Consider the following 22,682-nt stretch of genomic DNA (forward strand, 5'->3'; position numbering starts at 1 on the left):
ATACCTTCATTGTCTGGAATGTGGTATGTAATTCTGAACTCGGCAACCAGTGCACAATTAATATTATTTGTTGCCTGATAGGATAAGTGATTGGAGAGATACGGAAAAAAATCTTTTCTCAGGGCCTTACAGGATATTCCAAAAATTCTCTCTCTCTCTCTCTCTCTCAAATTAAATATTACAAGTAATCAGGCTAGAACCACTGTAGAGGCTGGGCATGGTGCCAACTACTACTATGTAGATGAACCTTTGAGGAATGGATTGTATAATAGTACCATGATGTTGCCTGTAAAAATAAGTAGCTGAGGGCTATGCATCCTTCTGGCTTTTTAAGAGTAAATTGTGAACAAAACACTGTCCTCATCCCCTCCTCCTCTACTCTGAACCCTATCCTAAATTTGAACATTTAAGAAATTTATTGAATGTGATGTCTCCAAACAAGTTAGAGGATAATGAAGAAAATTGTTTCTAAAACAAAATCTGTTTAAAAAAATTCCTTTGATTTTAGCACTGATTCACACAGACCTCATTCTCAAATTACTTGAAAGCTTTACCTACGATGTCAGATCTTAACCACTGTTACCAATCCTTTTAGTGTTGTTCTGTTTATACTTTTATAAATAGAAACACTGTTTATAGTCTGTTGCATATCGTCTACTGCCAAAGTTTAAAATTACTTCTAAGCATCATGAAATAGTGCATTTTCCTCCATTAAAAAAATCTTGATTCTGATGGATACAGCAGATGAGGACCTGAGAAGAAGTGGACATGAACTTATTAATTAAGGGATATGATTTTTAAAATCATAGCAAATTTTCTCTTTTCTTTGACTTTAAGTACTATATTCTAAGACAAAACATACTCTAAGAGGTCCTCAGGTCTATGCAAATTTACCTGCCTTCAATACACAAATAGCAAAGACAAATAATTCATTATTTCTGCAACTATTAGATAGTATTGAGTTTGTCCCAAATTCTAAGATTTGAAAAAACAAAGGGAAAAGTCAAGCAAATATGGGCCCTAGTGATCTTAACAGATAACAATACTGCAGATGCTAAACAGTTTTCTTGATAATTATTCAGTTGGTTTTCCTCAGTTTCATGATATCCTTCTGTTGGCTTCCATTTCAGAATCTATAAAGTTACACTGGGGAGAGATCAACCTCAAAATTTTTATGATTTAAAGAATTTCTTAAGTATAAGATAAATATATTGCTATGGTTAATAAATACTCTTTTTTCAATTTATGCAATTATTTACTTAGTTCTATCTTTGCTCAAGGATGGCTTACTCAAGGTAAAGCCAATATGTGTTCCCAATGGTTCCCAGAGGTTTTGCCAGGCTACATGCAAAAGTCAATGCACAAAATAGCACAAGTATCCTATAAAAGCTGCAAAAAAGAAAAGTAGGATGTTAAGTCCATGCCATTTCAGGTAAGAAAGTTCTGGTTAATAATACTTGAAATACTTCAAAAGTTTACAACATAAACTGCAAAAACTGTCCTGGGATTTAACATTTTTTTGTTATATTTCCAGCCAAGAGAGAGTTCCCATAAAACTATAACCTTCCAGAACTGCAAAATGAGGCATCAGCTTGGATGTGACTTAGGGACAAAAATCTGACTTCTAGATTACCTTGTTTTCCTTGGTACTATCTATTCCAGCATTAGGCAAGCAGTTGAGATTGGGAAATCTCACAGATTATAACCTAAAAAATGCAGGGACACAAAAATAACACAGCAATAGCAAGTCAAAGCTAATTTCAAAAGATAACAATCCAATCAATCATACACTTCCTAAAAGAGGCAGTGGAGTTTTTAATTGTTGGAAATAAAATTAGATGTGAGTCTAAGTCCCTAAATTAATGTTTAACCATGTTTGGTCCACAATCGTTGTTTGTTAATAGTTGAGAGTAGACTCTTCTGTTCTCTTGCTTAGGAGGAATTAATTTGAAATTCAAAAAGAAGTAACAATATACATATATAACTTCTTACTCTATAATAAAAGAGGAAAGTGTGCATCATCAAAAAATATAGTGGCCTAGTGCTTCTTGACCAAAATAATGCCATTTCCTTGGGTGCTGTCTGATTTTTAGAGTACCTTAGCTCTGAAAAGATTATAGCGCCCATCCCCACCATGTAACAAAGAATAACAACAAAATATTAAGTTACAAATAGTTTAAGGAAATACCAAAAAGACTATTTAAATAAGTAGGTTTTGTTTAAAAATATTTAAGTAGTCTAATAACAAAAATTACTTAAATGTCTTAAAAATAACAAATAACAAATATTCCTCCTTCTAAAAATGTGTTGCTGTTGTTTGCTTATATTTAAACACTAATTCCAATCAAGAAACACAAGTTAAAAACTAAAGGCCTATCTGTAGATGTCCACACTACAATTGAAGAGCTTTAGGGCCACCCTTCAGAAATACTTCTGAACCAGTAAGGAAATAGTCTTCAAGTCAGACAGTCATGTTTGATGCTGGAGAAAATGCAAACCAGAGGAGGCATTCACTTTGTGAGTAGACACATGCATCTGCACTTAAAGGATGATTGGATAGGACGCCACCTTCATGTCAACAGTGGGGAACAGATTTCAAAGAGCCTATATCTCCAAAAGGGTTTGAATTTTTGCCGTCTCTTCCCAATCTGTTGGGAAATAAACACAGGAGTAGATGGTAGCAATTTCCGTGGGTTGCACACCTCCTAGTGGAAAATTATCAGTGATAAGAAAGTGTTGGCAATCAAGGTGGTCTTTTTCAAAAGTTTAGCTTCTCTTTGTTATAACAATACAAGAAGCAAAGTGATTCAATCATTTTATTGCTTGTGGCAGCAGATTGAATTCTCCCATAATTGAATTGTGCCTTCTTGAGATACTGAATCTAAACTTTGGAGATTTCAGCCAAGGCCAGAAAACAAAGATGAAAAGAGCCTCCTAAAGATAAATTATGCTCCAAAATACCAAAGATGCTTATATTTATGAAATGAGCTTTTAATAGTAAGTATAATTTATTCCAATTGACAATAAAACAAAAACCTTAATAAGTTCTGATTTTTCACATTTAAAATTAGAAAATATTCCTAATTGCTTGATTTATTTCAAGGTATTACAGAACTCTTACTTTCACCAAAAATTCTTTAATAAGCTCTATAGTTAGGTCCATAATGTAATGATATATAAAGCATGTTAAAATAACAGAATGCTTCTGAAAAATTAAAGAAAATTCTAACTATATTCCATTTAATTTTAGCATTATGTGTATTTTATTATATTCTAGCTCTAAAAAAGTGGTAATCTATGTACAATTTACATATAAACAATTTTCAACTAATCTTAATATGTGTTTATTATCTATATAACATTCCAATTTCAGGACACAGTTCTCAAAAAGGTTTGATTTCTGAAGAAAATTCAAAAGGGAAAAAAACTAGAGGTGTTTTACCTTGATTGTTTCTGTTTGCCATATTACATGCAAACAGAAAAATTAAGAGATGCTACACTGAATGCAGCAAAAGAAAAATTTAACAAAGCTTCTTGACAAATATTGAAAAATTGAATTCTGACATTACACAGCTATTCAGATTATTTATTCAGCTCACATAGAGAACATTTTTAGGTGAGCAAAATTCCTTCTGTACATGTTCAGAAATGCATTTCAAACAATAACAGCTGTATTAATTCTAAATCAAGCTGTCATTCAAATGCAAAGAACATATCCTTTGTTTAGTCTGACTCACAATACTTATCAACTTTTTTTTCCCCCCATTCTCTGTAAGATGAGTAAGGAGGTTTTTAAAAAATGTTTGAATACAATTCACTTTTGACTATCATGCTACACAGAGAAAATATTAGTCAACTAAAAAGAAGAAATCTTGATAAAAGTTAAAAGACATTATAAGTTAATGAAAATCTTCTGACTTTCAGAAAATTTCTTACAAAATTTGTCATAATCTAAATAGTTTGTCATTTTGGAAAGATAACTGAAATAATCCTAATCTCCCACCTACACAATAAATAAAATAATAAATTTAACTGAGAACAGCATTTAAAATTGTTGTTTTTTATGTTTTGCTCTCAATTTGTAGTTATATTAAACGATTTGTGAGGAAAATAAAGGAAAATCAACCTAGTACACATTTTAAAATCTGTACTCTGAACTTTTTATTGCTGAAGTATATACTACTTTTGTCAAACAATATGATTTTGTACAATACAGAATAAGTTAATATGTACTTGGAAAAAGATCACTTCTCTAAGGTAGAAATGAAGAACAAAATATAGACAAGATGCAGAAAGAAAACATATTCTGTTTAGATTCTGCATTTTTTACTTGAATATCTACTTGCTATGCCTTTCTAATATCATTATTTGGGGAGGTGGAGAACATGTGTGGCTGGTTTGTTTTGTGTGTGTGTGTGTGTTGTGTTTTGTTTTGGTAAGTTTATTCTTAGAGCACTCTTTTACCAAAGCCACAGATATAATTAAAATTCTTAAAATAATGAAAAACTAGAAATTCTTTTTTGTGCTAGTTTTATCTCATGAGAAAAAAACACTGATCCTAAGTCAAAAGCTAAATGCTATATGTTCAGATTTTGGAGCAACAAAACTATGAAGACGGCCAAGCTATAAAAGCCCATTTTCAGATCTGGAACAAGTTCTGAAAATAAAGAGGGTATTTGGCATACCTTGAACTAAGTAAAAAGTCTTACTTTCATTATTCCCTGATTTTAAGGATCCAATAAAAACCTTATGGAATAAAAACTCTTGCAAAAATCCTTCAGTGAAAACCTAACCAAACACCACCACCACCCTCTTAAAGTAATGAGAGTTGATACGCTATAAAGTATGGAAATCCTTACTTTTTCTTGTGAGTTTTAAAAGATAGATTAAAAGGTTTTTTGGCTTTTTAAACAGCATTGACTTTAAGCACCTAAAAGATACACAATTAAAATACATGCATATTCATTCTCAAAGAAACACTAACAAAAATTAAAACATTGGTAATTAGGTAAATACTGATGATGCAAATATAGAAGTATTTGCCACCGTGAAGGGCCTAAGCACAATCACATCTTGTCCCGATCATACCTGCCTGCCAGAACAAAACAGGCAGCTGACCAATTACAGGGTGTTTATCTATACAGTGGTACCTTTGTTCTCCAACAATGTCAGACTGCAAACGTCCTGGAACACATATTTACCTGGAGGATTCTTGGCAGGATCATTGTGGCTTGGACTTCCTGATTGTCCAGAATCTGTAAAGAAATCACAGAAAATGTTTTCTTTTAAATTTGTTTTGAAAGAATTTCACAATCCTCAGAAGGACTTAACAATTTTAAGGTACAACAATGAAGTTGAGTGTTTAAATAAAGTATACTTTTCCCAAGACTTTTGATAGCGATGTTTTATTCATCAAACTAGATGGATGTCTATATATATTTCTATGTCAAAAAAAATATATAAGTATTGATCTATAATATTCTTGGGATAGAGAAAGGTTTTTTTGAAACAAAAGGTCTGGTTACAAAGCCACTGAAGATCATTTGAAGGTTAAGCAAATATCAAGGCCTGTCAGTAGCAATATGAAATAAAGAAGATACATTCCCTAAAAAAATGCAATCCGAATGTAACTAAACGTTTTAAAGAACCTGAAAATATATTTTTATTCAATGAGTAAAATACACAGAAACAAGAGTCCGCTTTTCCAGGATTTCACATGCTTGAACACATATCCACTCCAATAATCTCCCAACTGACTGGATCCAGGCCCAGATTTGTCTACATCCCATAATAGCAATCGATTTGCAAACACCAAGAAAAGCATAAATTACTAGGTAGAAACCAACATGGCTTTGTGGGGAGCAAATTGTTGGATCAATTTAATTTCCATCTGTGATAGATAGACTTTTGAGATAAGGAGGAAGAGATCAGTGTTGTATATCTGAATTTCCTATCTCACATTATTCCTCATCAATGCTACCGAAAGGAGTGTGTAGGATAAACAACTGTTAGGGGACAAGCCTTTCCTGACTAATCCAACATTGTTATGTTTTGCTCACTCCTCTTTCCTTCACGTCCCCTCTGCATTTATCTGTGTCATTTGCTCCATATTATTACACACTTACTTGCAGGTTGCTTTGTAATCTTCTTTTATTGGTTGTAGTATTTAAGTGTTGTCTCCCCAACTAAATTGCATGCTCCTAAGCAAAGGCAGGGATTCTGTCTACATCTTTTGTGTCTTCCTCAGTGTGCCGTTCATGGCTGGGAATGTACTAAGCTTGTAGTAAATGCCAGAGGAATGGATGGCTCAGATTCAGCTCTTTCTTTTCCTGCCTAGAAAAAGCAATTTTGAATCTGATAGTGAATTTCAACAAAATCTGATAGGTGAACACAGATGATGGCTCTGTCATTGACTGCTATAGACTGACAGGTCTCTTCCCCGAAACACTGCAATTATACTTGAGCCAAGAAAGGGATGGTCTTGGTTAAGCAGAAGAATCATCTGCTGTTTTTCTTTCATCAAGGTTATTCTGTTCTTCCAGGTAAGTGATTAACATACTGTAATTGCTGCTTCTACTATTAAATGCAAGAACATTCTGTTAGTTTCTTCCTGTATAAAAAACTTGGTTATTTATTTCTGCCCTTTGCCTCATGCCTGCCAGCTTAGATTTAATGCTGAGACCAGAATTTTACCTCTTCGTCCCATTTCTTTGTCTTCTTTTTTTTTTTTTTTTTTGGCTCTAGAACAGATTTCGTGCTATCTCAGCATACATATTAAGTGATTCCGACATTATCCTCCAGTTTGTTCTCAATTTCCCAACATGGAAGTAAAAAAATTGGAAAGGACCTCTCTTATAATCTGGATTCTGTCTATAGTCTCTTGCAGATAGTCAAAGAGAACTGAGCACTCTCTTAAAATCTTTTCTCTCATTTCCCATGAATTCTTCTATTACTTTTTCTGAAACTGAGGCAAGACTCAGTGACATAACTTAGGAGATCAATCTTCTCTTTCTACATTCCTGTCAAAGATGGTAAAATATTGGCCACAGCGCAGGCCTGGAGTATGATAGTTACCAAAAAAAACCCAATAAATCATATTATTTTGCAACGGCCTCAGCTATTTCTGCCTCCAGTTCCTCTGACAAGTGTCCTTCAGCACTGATCCTACATTCCAGTTTGATTCCTCAACTGATTCTAACATTTTGAGGGGTTCCTACTTATGCATAACATGCTTGCTGACCAGAGCCCTCCCATGTTTTGTCTTTCTCTCTAAAGCTACTGTATATTTGTGAAGGTCTGGTTATGCATCTGTCAAGATGGCTAATGCCACCTTCATGATGACACAACAAGAGGCAGGTTAAAGTTGTCGTCAGTGGGCAAGCTGCAGCAGCAGCTTCATTTTAGGAGTTGTAGATTCAATACATGAGCCTTACCATGCTTAGTTACATCAACTTCAAAGTGGTACCAGATAACTCTTCCCCACCATCTACTGCTAAATTTTGGGCCTGGTAAAGAATGAAGGTCTCCTCCATTCCTAAGAAAGTATTCAGTTAGAACAATGGCATCCCCCTTTACCACAACATCCCACTGGGAAATGCTATTCTTTTCTGCTGCAAATTACTTTTTCTTCCCATTTCCAACAATTGCAGACCAACTTCTTCAATTGAAAAAATATACTTATTTCAAAAACCACAAGCATTTGAGGGAAAGCTGAAGTAGACCTTAAATTTGAGTCACACATTTTCTTTTTGTAACATTTCCACTTTCTAGAATGATTTGATGTTTACTGGCACACAACGACAGGTTTTTCTTCATACTGAAAAGTCTGTGCCCTCTTCTGAAGTAAAATAGCATACACTGTGTCCCAAAAACGCAGAGAGGGCCCCATCAGTGGGCGAGCAACAGAACATTTACTTTTCAGACTGTAAATTCTAACACTATAATCTACTCTTAACTCTTATGTCACCTTATATCAGTCACTTAATTCCAACTGCTGGAAAAGGAAGTAACCAGGGAGTTGCAGTTGGCAGAGAAACCAAAAATGAACTGTTATTGTGGTTGACTTCAGAGAAGGAATTATTCAGACCACATCTAAAACCCCTCCAATTCACCACCTAGGTCAAATTACTCTATACCCAAAGGTTTTATTTAACCACTTCCATCACTGTGCACAATTCCTCTGTGTGTGTGTGTGTGTACTTAACATGTTATAATGAATCCTGACTCTGTCCCTCCCTAGTGGTATGATCTTGTGCAAAATCACTTAACTCTTAAAGCCTTGGTATCTTGATCTTGAAAACTACAATAATTCTATCTACCTTGTAGAATCATTGCAAATATTATATCAAGCACCAAACACTGGGTCAGACACATCCTAGACAATCAATAAATGAAAGATACTATTAAGCATACAGCCACATTAAACAATGAGTAATATTTTTAGTGAACTAACTCTCACAATGAAAGGAAGAAAAGGGACATGACCAAATGTTATTCATCCCAAGTGCAAGTATCTAAAAATGTCTGGTGGATCGACTGCATATGGAGTAGTGTGGCCACCTGAGCATTCCTGTGTACATGTTCCAGTTCTGTTCTCCCCAAAACAGAGGAGGGCACTGCTGCCCCGAGGCTCTCAGGAATGAGAGATGCTCAAAAAACAGTAGATACCAGCCAGGTGATGGAAATCACCTTCCGGAAGGCTGAAGTCTTTGTGGAAGAAGGCTGGTAAGCATAAGGGTTGTTAAGCATAAGCATACTCAGTACACAATCTTGATTAAGTCTGGAAAGATTGTGATGTGATGGTGAAACAGTGAGGGGAATGGCTTTGGAAGGCAGTCAACCAAAACCAGTCCTCCCTCACACCCTCCACTCTTCATTTTCTCTTCCTTCATCTCAATCTCTATTTTTTACATTTCTGCATTTATCTCTTTCTGACTTGACTGGACATAATGTTGAACTGAAATACATTTTGTATTGTATACGTATGAAAATCTTGTATTCCCCATTCCTTATTTTTTAAAAGTGTGAAATAAACACATTAATTCTTCTAGAAAAAAAAGATAACTAATAAAGCAATTTCTAAATTATTACTTTTTTAACTCAACCAATTCCTCCTCCCCCAGGTTAAAGATTCTCCAGGAATAAGAAAAGGTTCACACCCCTGCATGACCCTTACCAACTTTTCTTCAATCCTTTCATCCACTCCTTTTAAAAAAGCAGTCAATCTTTTATGGCTCTTCTAATATCTAAACTTTACCTAAGGAGTGACCAGGCTTCCCTAATGACCCAATTTTATGAAAGATCTGGGGATACTTAAGTGATCTAATGGCTTGTCCAAAGTTACATGGCAACTATTAAAGAATATGTTCTCTATATGAACCACTTACTCACTTTGCTTCTTGAGTGATTATGATGCAATCTGAAAATTATGCAAAGTCAAATGATCTTCAGCAGTTTAAATGTTTCTGGGAAAGTTACCTTCTCTTAACTTCCCTCCTCCTCCTCACCATTTACCAATACATTCAAAACCTTTTTCAGAATTTTAAAAAACCATTAGCTATTCTAAGTTTGAAATAATTATTATTATTGAACTCTATACACTAATTGATGCTTTAAAGAGAGGCCAATTCTAAATCAAATTTAGTTTGGATTATTTCCACTAAACAGAGGAAATTCTAATGTTTTATGGATAATCTGATGGAAGTCCAATAATATGTTTATTAAATGTTTACAACAACAAATAAACAATGGCCTGTAAAATATGTGTTAATGAGCACTAACTTTCTGGAGTGGATAAACTGCAACTGTCTGAAGTGGGTAAATCATCAAAACTGTGGGCCAAGCCCGTCGCGCACTCGGGAGAGTGCGGCGCTGGGAGTGCAGTGACACTCCCGCCGCGGGTTCGGATCCTATATAGGAATGGCCAGTGTACTCACTGGCTGAGTGCCGGTCACGAAAAAGACAAAAAAAAAAAAAAAAACTGTGACAGATCTTTTTTGAAGGTCATTAATGTAAGCATCAATGAAATACAAATCAATAAGATTTACAAAGCACTTTCTATATTCCAAATGCTTGGTAATGTTTGGAACACAGTAGGTGCTCCATAATGCTTATTAAATTTCCATTTAAATTACAGTAATAACCTTTACAATTTTGTTTAATATATATATATACATACTATGCCTTCTAGAAGCTCAGAAGCCGCCCAAGGAGACAGAAATGTACAAATAAAAAAACAATATGGGTACACTGTGATATGTGCTACAAAGGAATATATATCAAGAAGAAACAATTCTTCCTAGGAAGCATGAGCAAGGACATGTCATAAATGATATTAGAAGGAGGTGACATTAGAAACAAGGTCTTAAAAAATGGTCTGCTCTCCCACTCTCCTAGTACATATTTCACTCTGCTACCAAAGCGATGTTTATAAAATCCAAAACTGAGTAAGCTGAATCCCTGCTAAAACTGTAAAATGCATTCCAAATACCCACAGAAAAAACTCCAGCTTTTTAGTATACCAGTCAAGGCACCTTGATCTGGCCCCTACCGACACCTGGGTCACACCTCCTCAGCTTTTCAGTTCCTTTTGTGTCACCTACATTCGATGCCTCTGATTCTTAGCACATGATGTTCCCCCTTTTTTCTCCTTGAAGTCCTCCAGGTTGAGGTCATCCCTTCTAGACTCTGAACAATATGACGGGAGGGTTTCTGTGCTATTTAGCCTTAGAGCCGTAATCTTTGGGACAGTGCCCAGCACATTTGGTTAAGTCAAATGAACAGTAAACAACTGGTCTATAAACTACTGAAGTGCACAAAGGAGAAAGACTAGGCATGCTGCTCTATGCAAAACATGCATTAGAAGGCAAGCAGACAAAGCTTTTGTGGCAAGGAAAAGGGACAGATGCACAATTCCCAGGGTTGAGTCTCCCAGTCTAATGTAAGGCTAGTTTCTGCTTCCCTATTTCTTGAAGGAATATTTGGAAGTGGGAGGGGGTAGATAAGAGGAACTATTCTGAGTCAAAAATTAACTTTTGTCTCTCTCCTGCAAAGGGAAGAGGAGAGATGTTTGGTGGGGGTCCAGGAAGCAGGTCCCTAGTTTGCAAGGAAGGAGCCAAGGAGCTTTTAATAACCTTTATATATAAACTGTCTTTCTACTCCTAGATAAAACTTATTACAGAAACTAACTTTATTCTGACACCATGATTTGAGTATCCACAGGAAAACCAAATTTAAGAAGCATGATTTTAATTTACAGTCATTTTGGTGCAAAGAAGATACTGAACCAGGTAAAACATCAGGTCCCTTCTGGCTCTAAAATTCTATGATTCTATAACAATATAGCTTTTATATCAATGGATATCAGAAGAGTAAATGAAACCCACACTGTAACCTGTTAACCTACAGATAGCCTCTTGCTAGAACTAAAATTAGTCATCAAGTGATAAAGGGCCCCTTTGTCATATTCTTTTGCCTTAACCAGGTGAAGAAATAGCCCATTGTCCACTAAAGAATGCCACGAGATTTTTTTTTAAGGCTTACAACAGTCTCCTTTTTTCTCTCTAAAACATTATTAATTACCAACGTACTCAAATAGTACATTTTTATAAGTTAAATATATAGCATTCCAGAAAGAATCACTTAAAAAAGAGAAAAGCCAGGATGTAAGAAACAAAAACTTGAGGGAAGGAATAAAAATGCATGTATTTTATAATAGGGAAATAAAAAGGTAAGACAAAAACATCTACATTTTTAAAGGTGAGGGAGAAAACTATTCTCTATGGGCAAAACCCCTCTCTCCCTCTTCCCCTCCCTCTGCCCAAAGTGCTGTGCCTTACTCTTGGCAGTTTACTGTCTACCATGACTGATTTTCCTGGGATCTACAGCAAGTTCATGTTACATAATCATAATTCCTATTGTGCAATTTGTCATTTTTTTTCTCCAGCACAGATAAAACACTATTCAGCTTCAGTTTTAATGGAGGGCTGCTTCATCAACTGGGGTGACACAAAAAAATAGTTTTACAATATTTCCTTTCCTCTCTATTAAATGCCTATTAAAGTGACACAAAGAAAGAACATGGGAAAACTGAGTAAGTGCTTTCCTTGTCTCTCATGAGCATGTAAATGTGTAGGAAAATGGTTCTCTCTCTCTCTCTCCCCCCCCCCATAACCTCTCTGCCTCTCTCTCTCTGCTTCTATCCCTTTTTCTGTCTCTCTGTCTCTTCTCAATAGGACATTATATTATCTGGAGTCCACGAATTCATTTCATTACAAAACTTGGTTAACAAGCTATATACACATGGGAAATATTAATACTGTCACTTTGTTAATGGGGTCCTGGACATGTTTTTGCTGAATCTGTACCCCTTCCCCAAACTCAGTTCTGAACAAGAAGAGAAATCAAAACTCTCTGAATACATTTGGCAGAACCAAAATAATATCTTAGAGATGTGGCTTCCTACATATTTTTAATTATGCTTGTTAATCTATACTATTTCACATCTGAAAGTATATACCTTCAGATTCCCCTTTCTGTTGGTTAATATTGATTTTAAAATATATGCTTGATTTAGCAAAACTTGTAGTTTCAAAAGAGGTTTCTATGTTGAGGATCTTTACAATTAAGGTAATTTAATTAACCAATGAAAAATACAGAACAAGTGAGTAGATATGTAATATATCCTATTTCTTATTCCTACACATTCCAGTAGTTCTATTATTAAGCTATCTTTTAAAGTGCCACATTTTTGCTTAACAGGGACATTACCATCATGTCTGAAGAATTAAAATAAGGATTTGTTTGGGCTCAAGAATGAATTTGCCATGGGAAATTAACCAAAAAACATAGACCACTGAAATTTAAGGGGAAAAAAATCACATGAGTATATGACAGCAAATCAAACCTGCCTACAACAGGGGACTGCTGACCAGCGCAAATATGAATAGCCCTGCACAAAAAGTGTTAAACCTGACGTCTCTGATCAGAAGTCACAGTACTTCATTAATTAACCACTTCATGAATGAAAGCTAGGATAATCATATCAGACCTATCTGCCCTAAGATTAAGTTCAATGACTCTTTACTGATCCCAGGATTGAGTGAACCAATGGTCACAGCCAGGATCACCTATACTTCTTGCTTTCAAAGCCTTTAACCTAAGGAAAGCAAAAACACCATACTGGTCATTGTCAAGATTGCTAACTTTCTACAGTGTGTTTTCAATTAAGTAAATAAAATGTGGTAATTAAATCAAGATTGCATAATATGTTTTTGATTTGTAATCTCATTTAAATTAATTAACTGACTCAATCCTTGTTTAGTTTTTAAACTGGCCTAGTTAGGGAAAGAGTCCCTGGGAGCAAATCCAGTTTTCTATCTTTAAAAACAAGGCAAAGCAATCTGGCACACTTAAAGAAAATTTTAAATGCACCAGCACAATATAAATACAGAGGCAAAGGTGTTAATGTAGAGGAGGGAGGAGTTTTATGGCATGATTTTGACAAAAAAAAAAAAAATAGTTCTCAGACTAGAGAGAAATAAACTAAAACATTATTTATTCAAAACATTTCTTTTCCAATTTTATGAATATTGCATGTTTGTTAGAAGCAAAACATTTCCAGCTGTATTTTAAGTTTCTAAAGAGAGACGTAAGATTTATAATCTTTCATAAATGCTGCCCATATCTCATAATATTAGATGAACATGCCACTGCGTACTTTAAGGAACAATTTGCCAGTGCAGTTTGCCACATGAAAATAATGAAGTCCTTTCCAAAACCTGGACAGATCCAGTAGGAAAAGATGAGATGAATTTCTGTCTTTCCATCTGGGAGCCATTTTAGATTTCGGCTATACTATGTAATATATATATATATATATGTGTGTGTGTGTGTGTGTGTATATATATATATATATATATATTTTTTTTTTTTTTTTTTTTTGAAATCAAAAAACCTGCATTTTATAGCAAGGTATGTAGTGCAAAGAGAATGTTGGTGAAATATGAATCTGGAAATGAAAACCAGAATGTCATTAGCCTCAAGAACATAATCATGGAGGCAAATTGAAAAATCAATGCAGAATTCCAACATAAACCAAATGCAGTTTATGAACCTATTAGTGTTAACTTTTCTCTCAAAAGGAAAGTATGGAAAAATAAACACTGTTTTATCTCCAAAGTCCTAAAGAACATTTGTTACACTATTAGCACAATGACTTACATATCTGCTTTGTTTTGTCCTGGGGTCCTCATTCATTATTCTAAATCCTATAAGTACCACACTCCTGTGTATATATGGCCTTTCTGTACTACATCGGTTCATGTGTTTTCCCAACACTTAATACATTACATCTAGGTTAAAAAATAACACAAGACTTTCTAATATTTCATTAGCAATCTTTCTTCTCAGGAAGCAGGACAAGCTGCTGGCAAGTCAGAACTCCTGGGTTCCATTCAGTAACTGCCAACCACTTGTACTCTGACCCTAAGCAAACCACTTCATGCCTGAATCAGTTTGTGTCTTGCCAAATCACTTAAAACTGGATAAGAAAAAGGTAAGAGTTTAGTCTTAGTCATTTCCAAAGGAATGGGAAATAAGAGGGAAAAAAATAACTTCATATGACAGTGAAAATATGCACAAGTATTTGAGGAGAAAGGCTACAATATTTTTTAAAATGTACTTAAGATTTAATTACTACCCTTCCCCCACCCCTGACCCCCCAAAATCTCTACCTACTTAGTCCTCTATTTTCACTCTGCATTGCCCCTTGTAAACACTGACAACACAGGAAATTAAAGGACTGGCTGAGTGTCCAACACCCTTGCAAAATTTTAAAATCCATGGGGGTCAAGACACATGTTAATCTTATTCATTGCCTAGCATAATTCCCGGCATACAGTAGATGCTCAATCAACATCTTTTTAATGACTAATCACTATTTTACACTGAACAAGATAATGACTGGTAGCATTTAAAATATTTTTCCTCTTCCTCAAATTATACATAAATTGCCAGTAATACCAACCATAACTTTTAATTGTCTGATTATTACAGATACTCATTCTAATTTTTAAGTGTCTGCAACCTCTCTATAAATACAAATGTAGCAACTGACTCAGTCAATGACCAAAAAGTCATATTCTTATTTTTTCAGTGCTCATTTTATTATAGTCAAGTTTTCCTAAAAAGAAATGTTTTTACTTAAATTCAGATTTCTCCATTATGTTAGCTAAAATGGTACTTTGCCAAATCATTAAAATGTTTATGTTTAAATCAGTATATGAGTTTAGAGAAAAGAAACTGGATGGTTTTTAATGTCCTATATTACTTATATGTGACTAATAACCAATCCTTGCTTTATTATTAAATCATGGCTCTTAAGTCTATGATGAGTTATTCATATAAAAACAAATGTATATATTTTATCTAAAGGTACATAACAATTAACTGAATAATAGCGTAAGATAACTAACAGCATACTTTCTACCAAGGTAAAGTAGATTATTATGTTGGACATTCATTACTACTTCTGTTTATAAAATAACTTTATCATAATATTGGAGAAAAAAATAAGAGAAGTCACTTGATAAAACAGGAAGCTTGCTGATGTGGCAGATAATGGTATTAAATGTCATAATAGTTCCTTGATAAGTGGTTCAAAGAACTTCTGTCCCCATGTTTTCAGGGCAAAAGCTAATTTACCAGGAATAAAACTACTTGAATAATACATCATTGAGCTAACATTTTTGAAAAGGGATAAAATGAGGAAACAGACAAGGAGATAGTAACTTCCTCTTGCAAATCAAAACTGTGCATGAGAGGAAAGTAACTCGATTATATTGATAAAATAAAAACAAAAAAATAGCTAACTCACATGATTTCTTTTTTTTTAAGGGAAGGTCAAGATTATTCTAATAAATGAAATAATATGTTTGAAGGAACTTTGAAAAGTTTACAACCTGAGAGAAACACGAAAATTTATAATAATTATATGGGACAGTATTATTTCAAATGGTCATTTTAAGAGAAAGTTTTAAAATACAGGTAATTCTAATCAAGAATAATAAAAAGCCTCTTATAAAAGCCAACTATAGAATCCACTACTCATTACTATAGTTACCGGGGAAATGAGAAAGAATCATGAGCGGCATGTCCACTTGCTATATCCATTTTAAAGAAGGGAAGCTAGAGTATAACACTGCAGAGCTGTGTACCATGTGCTCAGAATTTCTCCCATTTTGTTACGTTACTCATTTTATATTTAATAGAGATTCAAATCGACTCCTTATGATTCAAAAATCTCTAAGCTAAATCCAACGAGTATGAAAGAGAACAAGTTTCTGCATAACGTCCCATCCATATGTCTTAACCCTGAATGGTATCAAACCTATGTAATTTTATACATCAAATGCCTTCCAGATGTGCCAAAATTTTAACACAGACCAACTTCAACTTTTTTACTGCAGACTCATCTCCCATGTTCATAAAGATTATTTTCATTGCACGTAACATTACATATGGCTAATGTTCAATTTTCCAAATGATTATTATGCTGTCATTCCAAAACTGACATTGCCTTCCAATCAAAAAGCAAACTATGCTTCATGCCCAACCTCCAACAAAATCACAAAAGAACTAAGAAACCTAATCAATATTTCTAAGTTGTAGACAGTGCTCGATTACAATGGCAGTTAAATTTTTCCTTGCCCACTCTTGGTACTTCCAAAAGATGGAAAAAAGGTGGTAAAAGTTGCCCATAATTGTCAACGTTTACTGCCGTAAGAACAATTTGAGCTTGTCACCTATTGGTTTCAAAGATTGGTTCTAATTAGAGAAGATCAAACTCTTCTTAACACTTAAATCATGTTAAAATTTAAAAACTAACCAACAAGATCATTCATGAAGAATTTTCAGAAGGATCTAATGGTAATGCTATGATGAAGTCATAAACTACATTTTTGGGTAGGATAAAAAAAATTTTTTTTAGGGGAGGATTCAGTAAAGGGACACAAAAATCAACTACACTGTATATTGATAAAATAGAATTTTAAAAAACATTTTTTTTAGTAACGTGATGCCAGTAAGAAACACTGGTATGCTAAGGCTTTGGATGATATTATGCAAACTTAATCCCCTCCCCAAATTAATGCTTTGAATGTTACCTAAATTCCATCCAGCCACCCCACTCCCAAAACTAGAATTGCCATCTAGAGGTAACTTGCCCTCAGAACTGTCCCTCCCTCTGTTCCTGCAAACTGCCTTTCCCAGCTCTGTTAACAAATGACTTCAGGTGAGGTCCACCCAATGGGAGGCAATGCTAGGAGTTTGGAAATTTGGAGCGCAGAAAGGAGAAGGCGAGGTATTTGTTCCCTCTTCTGGGCTTTGATGGGTATTTCCAAAGGATGGCTAGTTCTCCTTTTGTGATTCTAGCTTCCACCAAACAGGTTCCTCCCTCTGAGGTCCCCCCACTCCCTTGAGGCAGCTTCAGCTCAAGGTCTCTAGTAACACCACCTTTTCCCTTTACCCTCCCGCCCCACCGGTGGTAGTGGATTCCTGATAATGCTAATGTCTGGGTTACCTCACTGCCCATTTGGCTTTTTCGCTACTCTAACATCATTGTAAATGGTCCTCCTATGAAATTCCTTTTATTGGATATCTGGTAGGACTATCTGGTAGACTATTCTTCTCGCCTGTGAAAGACACATGTATTTTTTGAACTTGGACATATTTATCACTCTAAAATAAACCTCCAGTTAACAGAGGTAAACAGTATTAGACGAATTAGATATAATACCATTTAGAATATTAATAAATTTCAAGTATTTATTATGAGTCTCATAAAGAAAAGTTTAAAAAGCACTGCCACCATTTAGTACTAAGCATGAAATCCTCTATCCCAAAATTTTGTATTGTATGATATTGATACACAAAGATAACCAAGTTTTAAAAAAAATTAGATTTTCAATGCCACACTGTAAATATAGCTCTTCTAAATCTTCTGATAATGCCACCCACCCATCCAGACTTAGTATTTCTTCTTTTCACCATCTCACAGTTCGTCTCTCTATCCAACTTTTAGCAAGTTGCACAGACCTGAATTTTTTTTCTGTGTATTCATTTTTCCTACATATATGACTATATGCTCCTTGACTGGAGCAATTATGAGTTTGATTATTTTTACAGAACACTATACTTTTACTTAAACCGCATGACACAAAAAACTTTGAAATGCTCATCAATCGTCTAAATTAACAGCATCATGGAAAGATAATCGGAAGGTTGTCTTAAACATACAACAATCTACATCAGCATAAGAACAATACATAGTTGAAAAGAGAAATAATTTCAACATCACTGTTTTCTCTATGAAATAGTTCACATTACTTGACATCCATTATTTTCACATAAAAAAATCATAAAAGAACAGACAAAAGTATTTTCTTCTATCAGAATTGTGTAATCTATGATGTTTTACTGGGACACTCTACAAATAGGAGATAATATAAAAATATTTATGTTTGTACACATAGGGAAGTATATGAATTCACAGTACCAAAACATTACAATCACAAGTACAAATAGTACTCATATACTTGATATCTTAAACTGTGCTGCATAACAGTCCTGCCACAGGGAAGTGACATAACAGAAAACATATAGCATCAATTCATGCGTTGCCAACTTCTTCGGGTAGAACTTTAACAGGATGACACTGGTGTCTTGTGTACACACTCAGCTGCCAGTGCTACACCATACTGACATGACCCTGCACTTCTTCACTTTTAATCATTTTGAACCCCCCTCAAGATTTATTATGCCTCTTTTTTACACATTATTATCCTAGTTTGCGATAGTTACCACCAAACATCATACATAGACTGTATCAACTGAAAATCACTATTTAATACTTTTTTTTGGGGGGGGGGTGCTCAAATTAAGATAATTAGTACATTCAACATTATACAATATAATTGGTTTTCGTGGCCCTTGATCAATTCCTCCCTTACGGCCCCTCCCCTCCCCTTTTCCCACCTCTGGTAACCTCTCTCCTTTTGAAAATTCAATGTAATACATTTTTTTAAAACCTGAGCCTGAAATCTATTTTAGCCAATCTTTGATACACAAGAAAAAATCTTCAACAAATATTTATTGAACAAAGAAAACGGGTTAGAATCTAAATAGGCATAAGGTGTTCATGAAGTAAGCCTAGCAATAACTTCTACTCTTTGTGTTTTCCCACCCCAATTTTCTTCCTCAATGAGAAAATTATAGTGTGACAGATAAGCTAAGAGACAATCTCTATAAAATGACAGTAGACATATTGCACAAACATTAAAAAACCATAGGAATATTGCTGAGACCACAAGATAGAAACAGCCCTGACTTTCTCTGGTAATGGGAAGGGGGGCACAGGGAACCTAATGATAAAGAAGAAACTGAATCTAAATTTTAACCAAGTTTTTTATTACTTTCATATTATCTGAAACTTAAACTTTCATTATGTTATAGTCAAAAAAAGACAAGAAAAAAAAATTATCCCAGTGCTTCCAATGTACTCTATATACATATGCTATGATTTAAGAACCATGCTATAGGAATAGATAATTCAGTTAAGGCCAAGATAAAACAAATGAGATTGAATTGTTTACATTATACTAAGCAGATAACTGAAATTATGGCAGCTGTAATTGGCCCAGAAATAGGTTTAAAGAGGCACCTTCCCAGAAATGGGCTGATAGAGCAAAGAACTAACCTCCACCCTCAATGTATTTGAGGATTTAGTTGGAAGCTAATTAACAAAAAAGCTCCATCTCCTTATGAATGTCAGAACAGATATAACAGAATAAAATAACATTGAGATATTTAAAAGCAAATTTTTTTTTAACACTGCAGGTGCACTGTACCACCTCAACCCAGCTCTCTTTCTCTCTTCCCCCATCTCCTCCCTCCCTCCCTCTCTTTTGTGGAAAGGTTAAATCTTGGTGTGATATCTTCTTGGCTTCTCCACAATGTGTTACACCTGACCTGGAAGGAAATCTTATTCTCCTAGGCCTGCTTGAGCCGAGGTATGATGGCTGAGAAGGCCAGCAAAGGAGGATGCTAACTGGGGTGTTTCTCTGCCCAAGAATTGAACTGAAACCATTAATTTATTTCATAGGACCAATCAACTGCTGGGAAAGGTAAAGGATTTTTGGGAAAACTGACCTTGGTGAATTTAAACTAGCAAAGCCAGCAAGGATTGATGTTAAGGCTTCTATCAACAACCTGCAAAGCTCTGTCTGCTGCCCAAAAGGAGCCCAGCCCTTCTCCCTCCTGCGACACTCTTTTAAGAAACAATGCTTGTTATTTTTCACCTTGTTGACAAAATATTTTATTTTTCAGCAAACTGTATATCTAAAGAATATTTTAATGAAGTAAAGATGGGATAAAAATCCAGCTAATTTTGCAAGGACATGAAACAGAAAAATATTCAAGAAAATGATAATTTCTGTTTTGGGCTTGAAAGTCTAAACTGCACATGAGAAGACTTTCATTGTGTTCCTGCTTCATTTTCATTTATTTAGGTTTGTTGACCCAATGGCAATTCAAATGACTGCAATGAAGTCAGGGTTCCAGACCTTAAATATGAAAGTTTAGTTACCCTGATACGGAACTGAAGTCAAAGCTTCCTCCTCACATTAAACTTCCTTTCTAAGGGATCAGTGTGTTTTTAAAGCAACAACACTGCTCAGCTTTCTCTTCATTAAACAGGAATCTTTTGTGGCATTATGGATGGATATGCACAGTCACACCATGAAAACCTAAATACAACAGACAACTCAAAAGGTGGGGGGAGGGATCCATCCAGCAAGGACATTTGGGGAAAAAAAGGGATGGCAAGTTTAAGAAAATGTTTTTTAAACTCTCCTTTGCAAAAATAAACAATAGTAAAATAATAACTGAAAGTTCTTCAATAATATCATCCAGCAATTATCAAAAATGAAAAAATTAGCTGATATAATCCAGTCGCTCAGCAGAAAACAGTGCTTATCTCCACAGTCCATTGGCAGTGCTAACAGTGCTGCTAAGTGGTGAATGTTTTCTATGTTAGTTTATGAACATGTTCACACTGGTTGAACTTTATTTTCTGTTCACCTGTTTACCTGAATTTGTTTTCAGCTTAGATTCATTAAGTGTTAAGACACAACACGAGGTGCAGTGATGATAAGATACAGTCTCAAGGCCATCGCTCCTCCCTAGAGACTCACCCCACCCGGAGGATCTGTGATAAGCAGAAGATAGCTTCGTTTACTTGAGTTAGAGTGAAGAAATACGAACTCACTCAAGAACTTTGAAAATCAAAGAGAGTTTTAAGACGCCATGAATTTCTACATTGCCTAACTTCTAATTTTTCCCATGAGAAAGCAAGATCTGATAAAATTGGGGGCATTTGTAATTTTTCAGCTCCTAATTTGTGGACCGGGATTCAAGGGAGGGAACGCTGCCTCTCCCAACCCTCCCCAACACCAGTACACTGGACACTTGAGGAGCCAACAGCACTACACCAAAATATGCCACCTTTAACCCACAAAGCAAACAACAGTAATTAAGAACATTGGGTTAATTGTGTGTACTCCCCAGAGACTGTGTCCTCCAAGGCTCCTTGAAATCAGGTTGGAAGATTATCGGCAATTTTAGTCCCAATTCTCCTATTCCCACTAAAAAAAAAAAAAGGAACTAAGTTCATCACACCCACCCTAGGAACTTTGGAGTCTACAAGTAAAACCTTAAAAAAAAAATTCAGACTGCCTTGGATAAGTTTTTTTGTTACGCAGTTTAATCAGAGCAACTTTGATTTACCTTACTTTTTAAAAGTTTTTCTGCTTCTTAATCTGTTCAAAATTTGTTGTCAATCTCATATGTTGTTTTTTTAAATTCAGAATTATAAATGTAATTTTTTTATTAGTTCTTCATTAACGATCTAGGCAACTTGATAGTTTGGATCCAATCAATCAAGAACGTGTAAAATCCATGTCATATATGTTACAAATAGATATTGCCAATAAGGCTCTTTCTTACATTATGTTTGTACTAAGTGATAAAGGTAGCAACAATACCTTCACAATTTTTTAAAGCACTCTCACCTACATTATTTCACAATCTCATAAGAGGCTGTGCTTTATTTTGATCCTTTACAATGGCCAGGAAAGAATGCAGCTTGACAGCTTACAGAGTAACAGGAAACCTTGATTTCTCCTTGCAGTTCCCCTACTGACTTTCTCTGTGACCTCAGGGATGTCACTTAACCTCTCTCTGCCTCACTCCCCTATCTCAAATGAACCATAATAAAACTTTTTTTTATTCCAGTCCACTGGGGTTTTAGAACAATGAATCTGATAGGATGTGTCTAACACACTTTGATCTCTATGGGGAAAGTTGCCATAAAAATAAAGACATTGTTGTTATTATTCTAATTGAGTTATTTGCAAATGGATCTTCTTGATGGAACCCAGCCCTCAGATATAGTAAAGAAAATTCTGCCAGCCCTCTAGGGTACAATTGCCTCATGGCAATTATACCCATAACCACATTTCCTTATTACTGTTATAAAAGACTATGGTTCAAGGGGAGGCAAAAAGGAAGTTTAAGAAAAAATATGCTGTTTCTTTTCAATGGAAGATGCTGAAGTTGCAAATGTGGAA

At 34.9% G+C, this 22,682-nt stretch overlaps 1 protein-coding gene across 10 annotated transcripts in view; it reads right to left on the bottom strand.

The window, feature by feature from the left end:
* NFIB (nuclear factor I B) overlaps nt 1–22,682 on the bottom strand; it is a 282,680-nt gene that overhangs the window by 145,325 nt on the left and 114,673 nt on the right. For all 10 annotated transcript variants that reach the window (XM_063080859.1, XM_063080855.1, XM_063080854.1 and 7 more), the window contains exon 3: nt 5,202–5,255. In XM_063080859.1, coding sequence (XP_062936929.1) covers nt 5,202–5,255 — 54 coding nt within the window. The remainder of the gene's footprint in view (nt 1–5,201; nt 5,256–22,682) is intronic.

Source organism: Cynocephalus volans, chromosome 16 (assembly GCF_027409185.1).
Source record: "Cynocephalus volans isolate mCynVol1 chromosome 16, mCynVol1.pri, whole genome shotgun sequence".
In the NCBI taxonomy this organism is placed as follows: domain Eukaryota; kingdom Metazoa; phylum Chordata; class Mammalia; order Dermoptera; family Cynocephalidae; genus Cynocephalus; species Cynocephalus volans.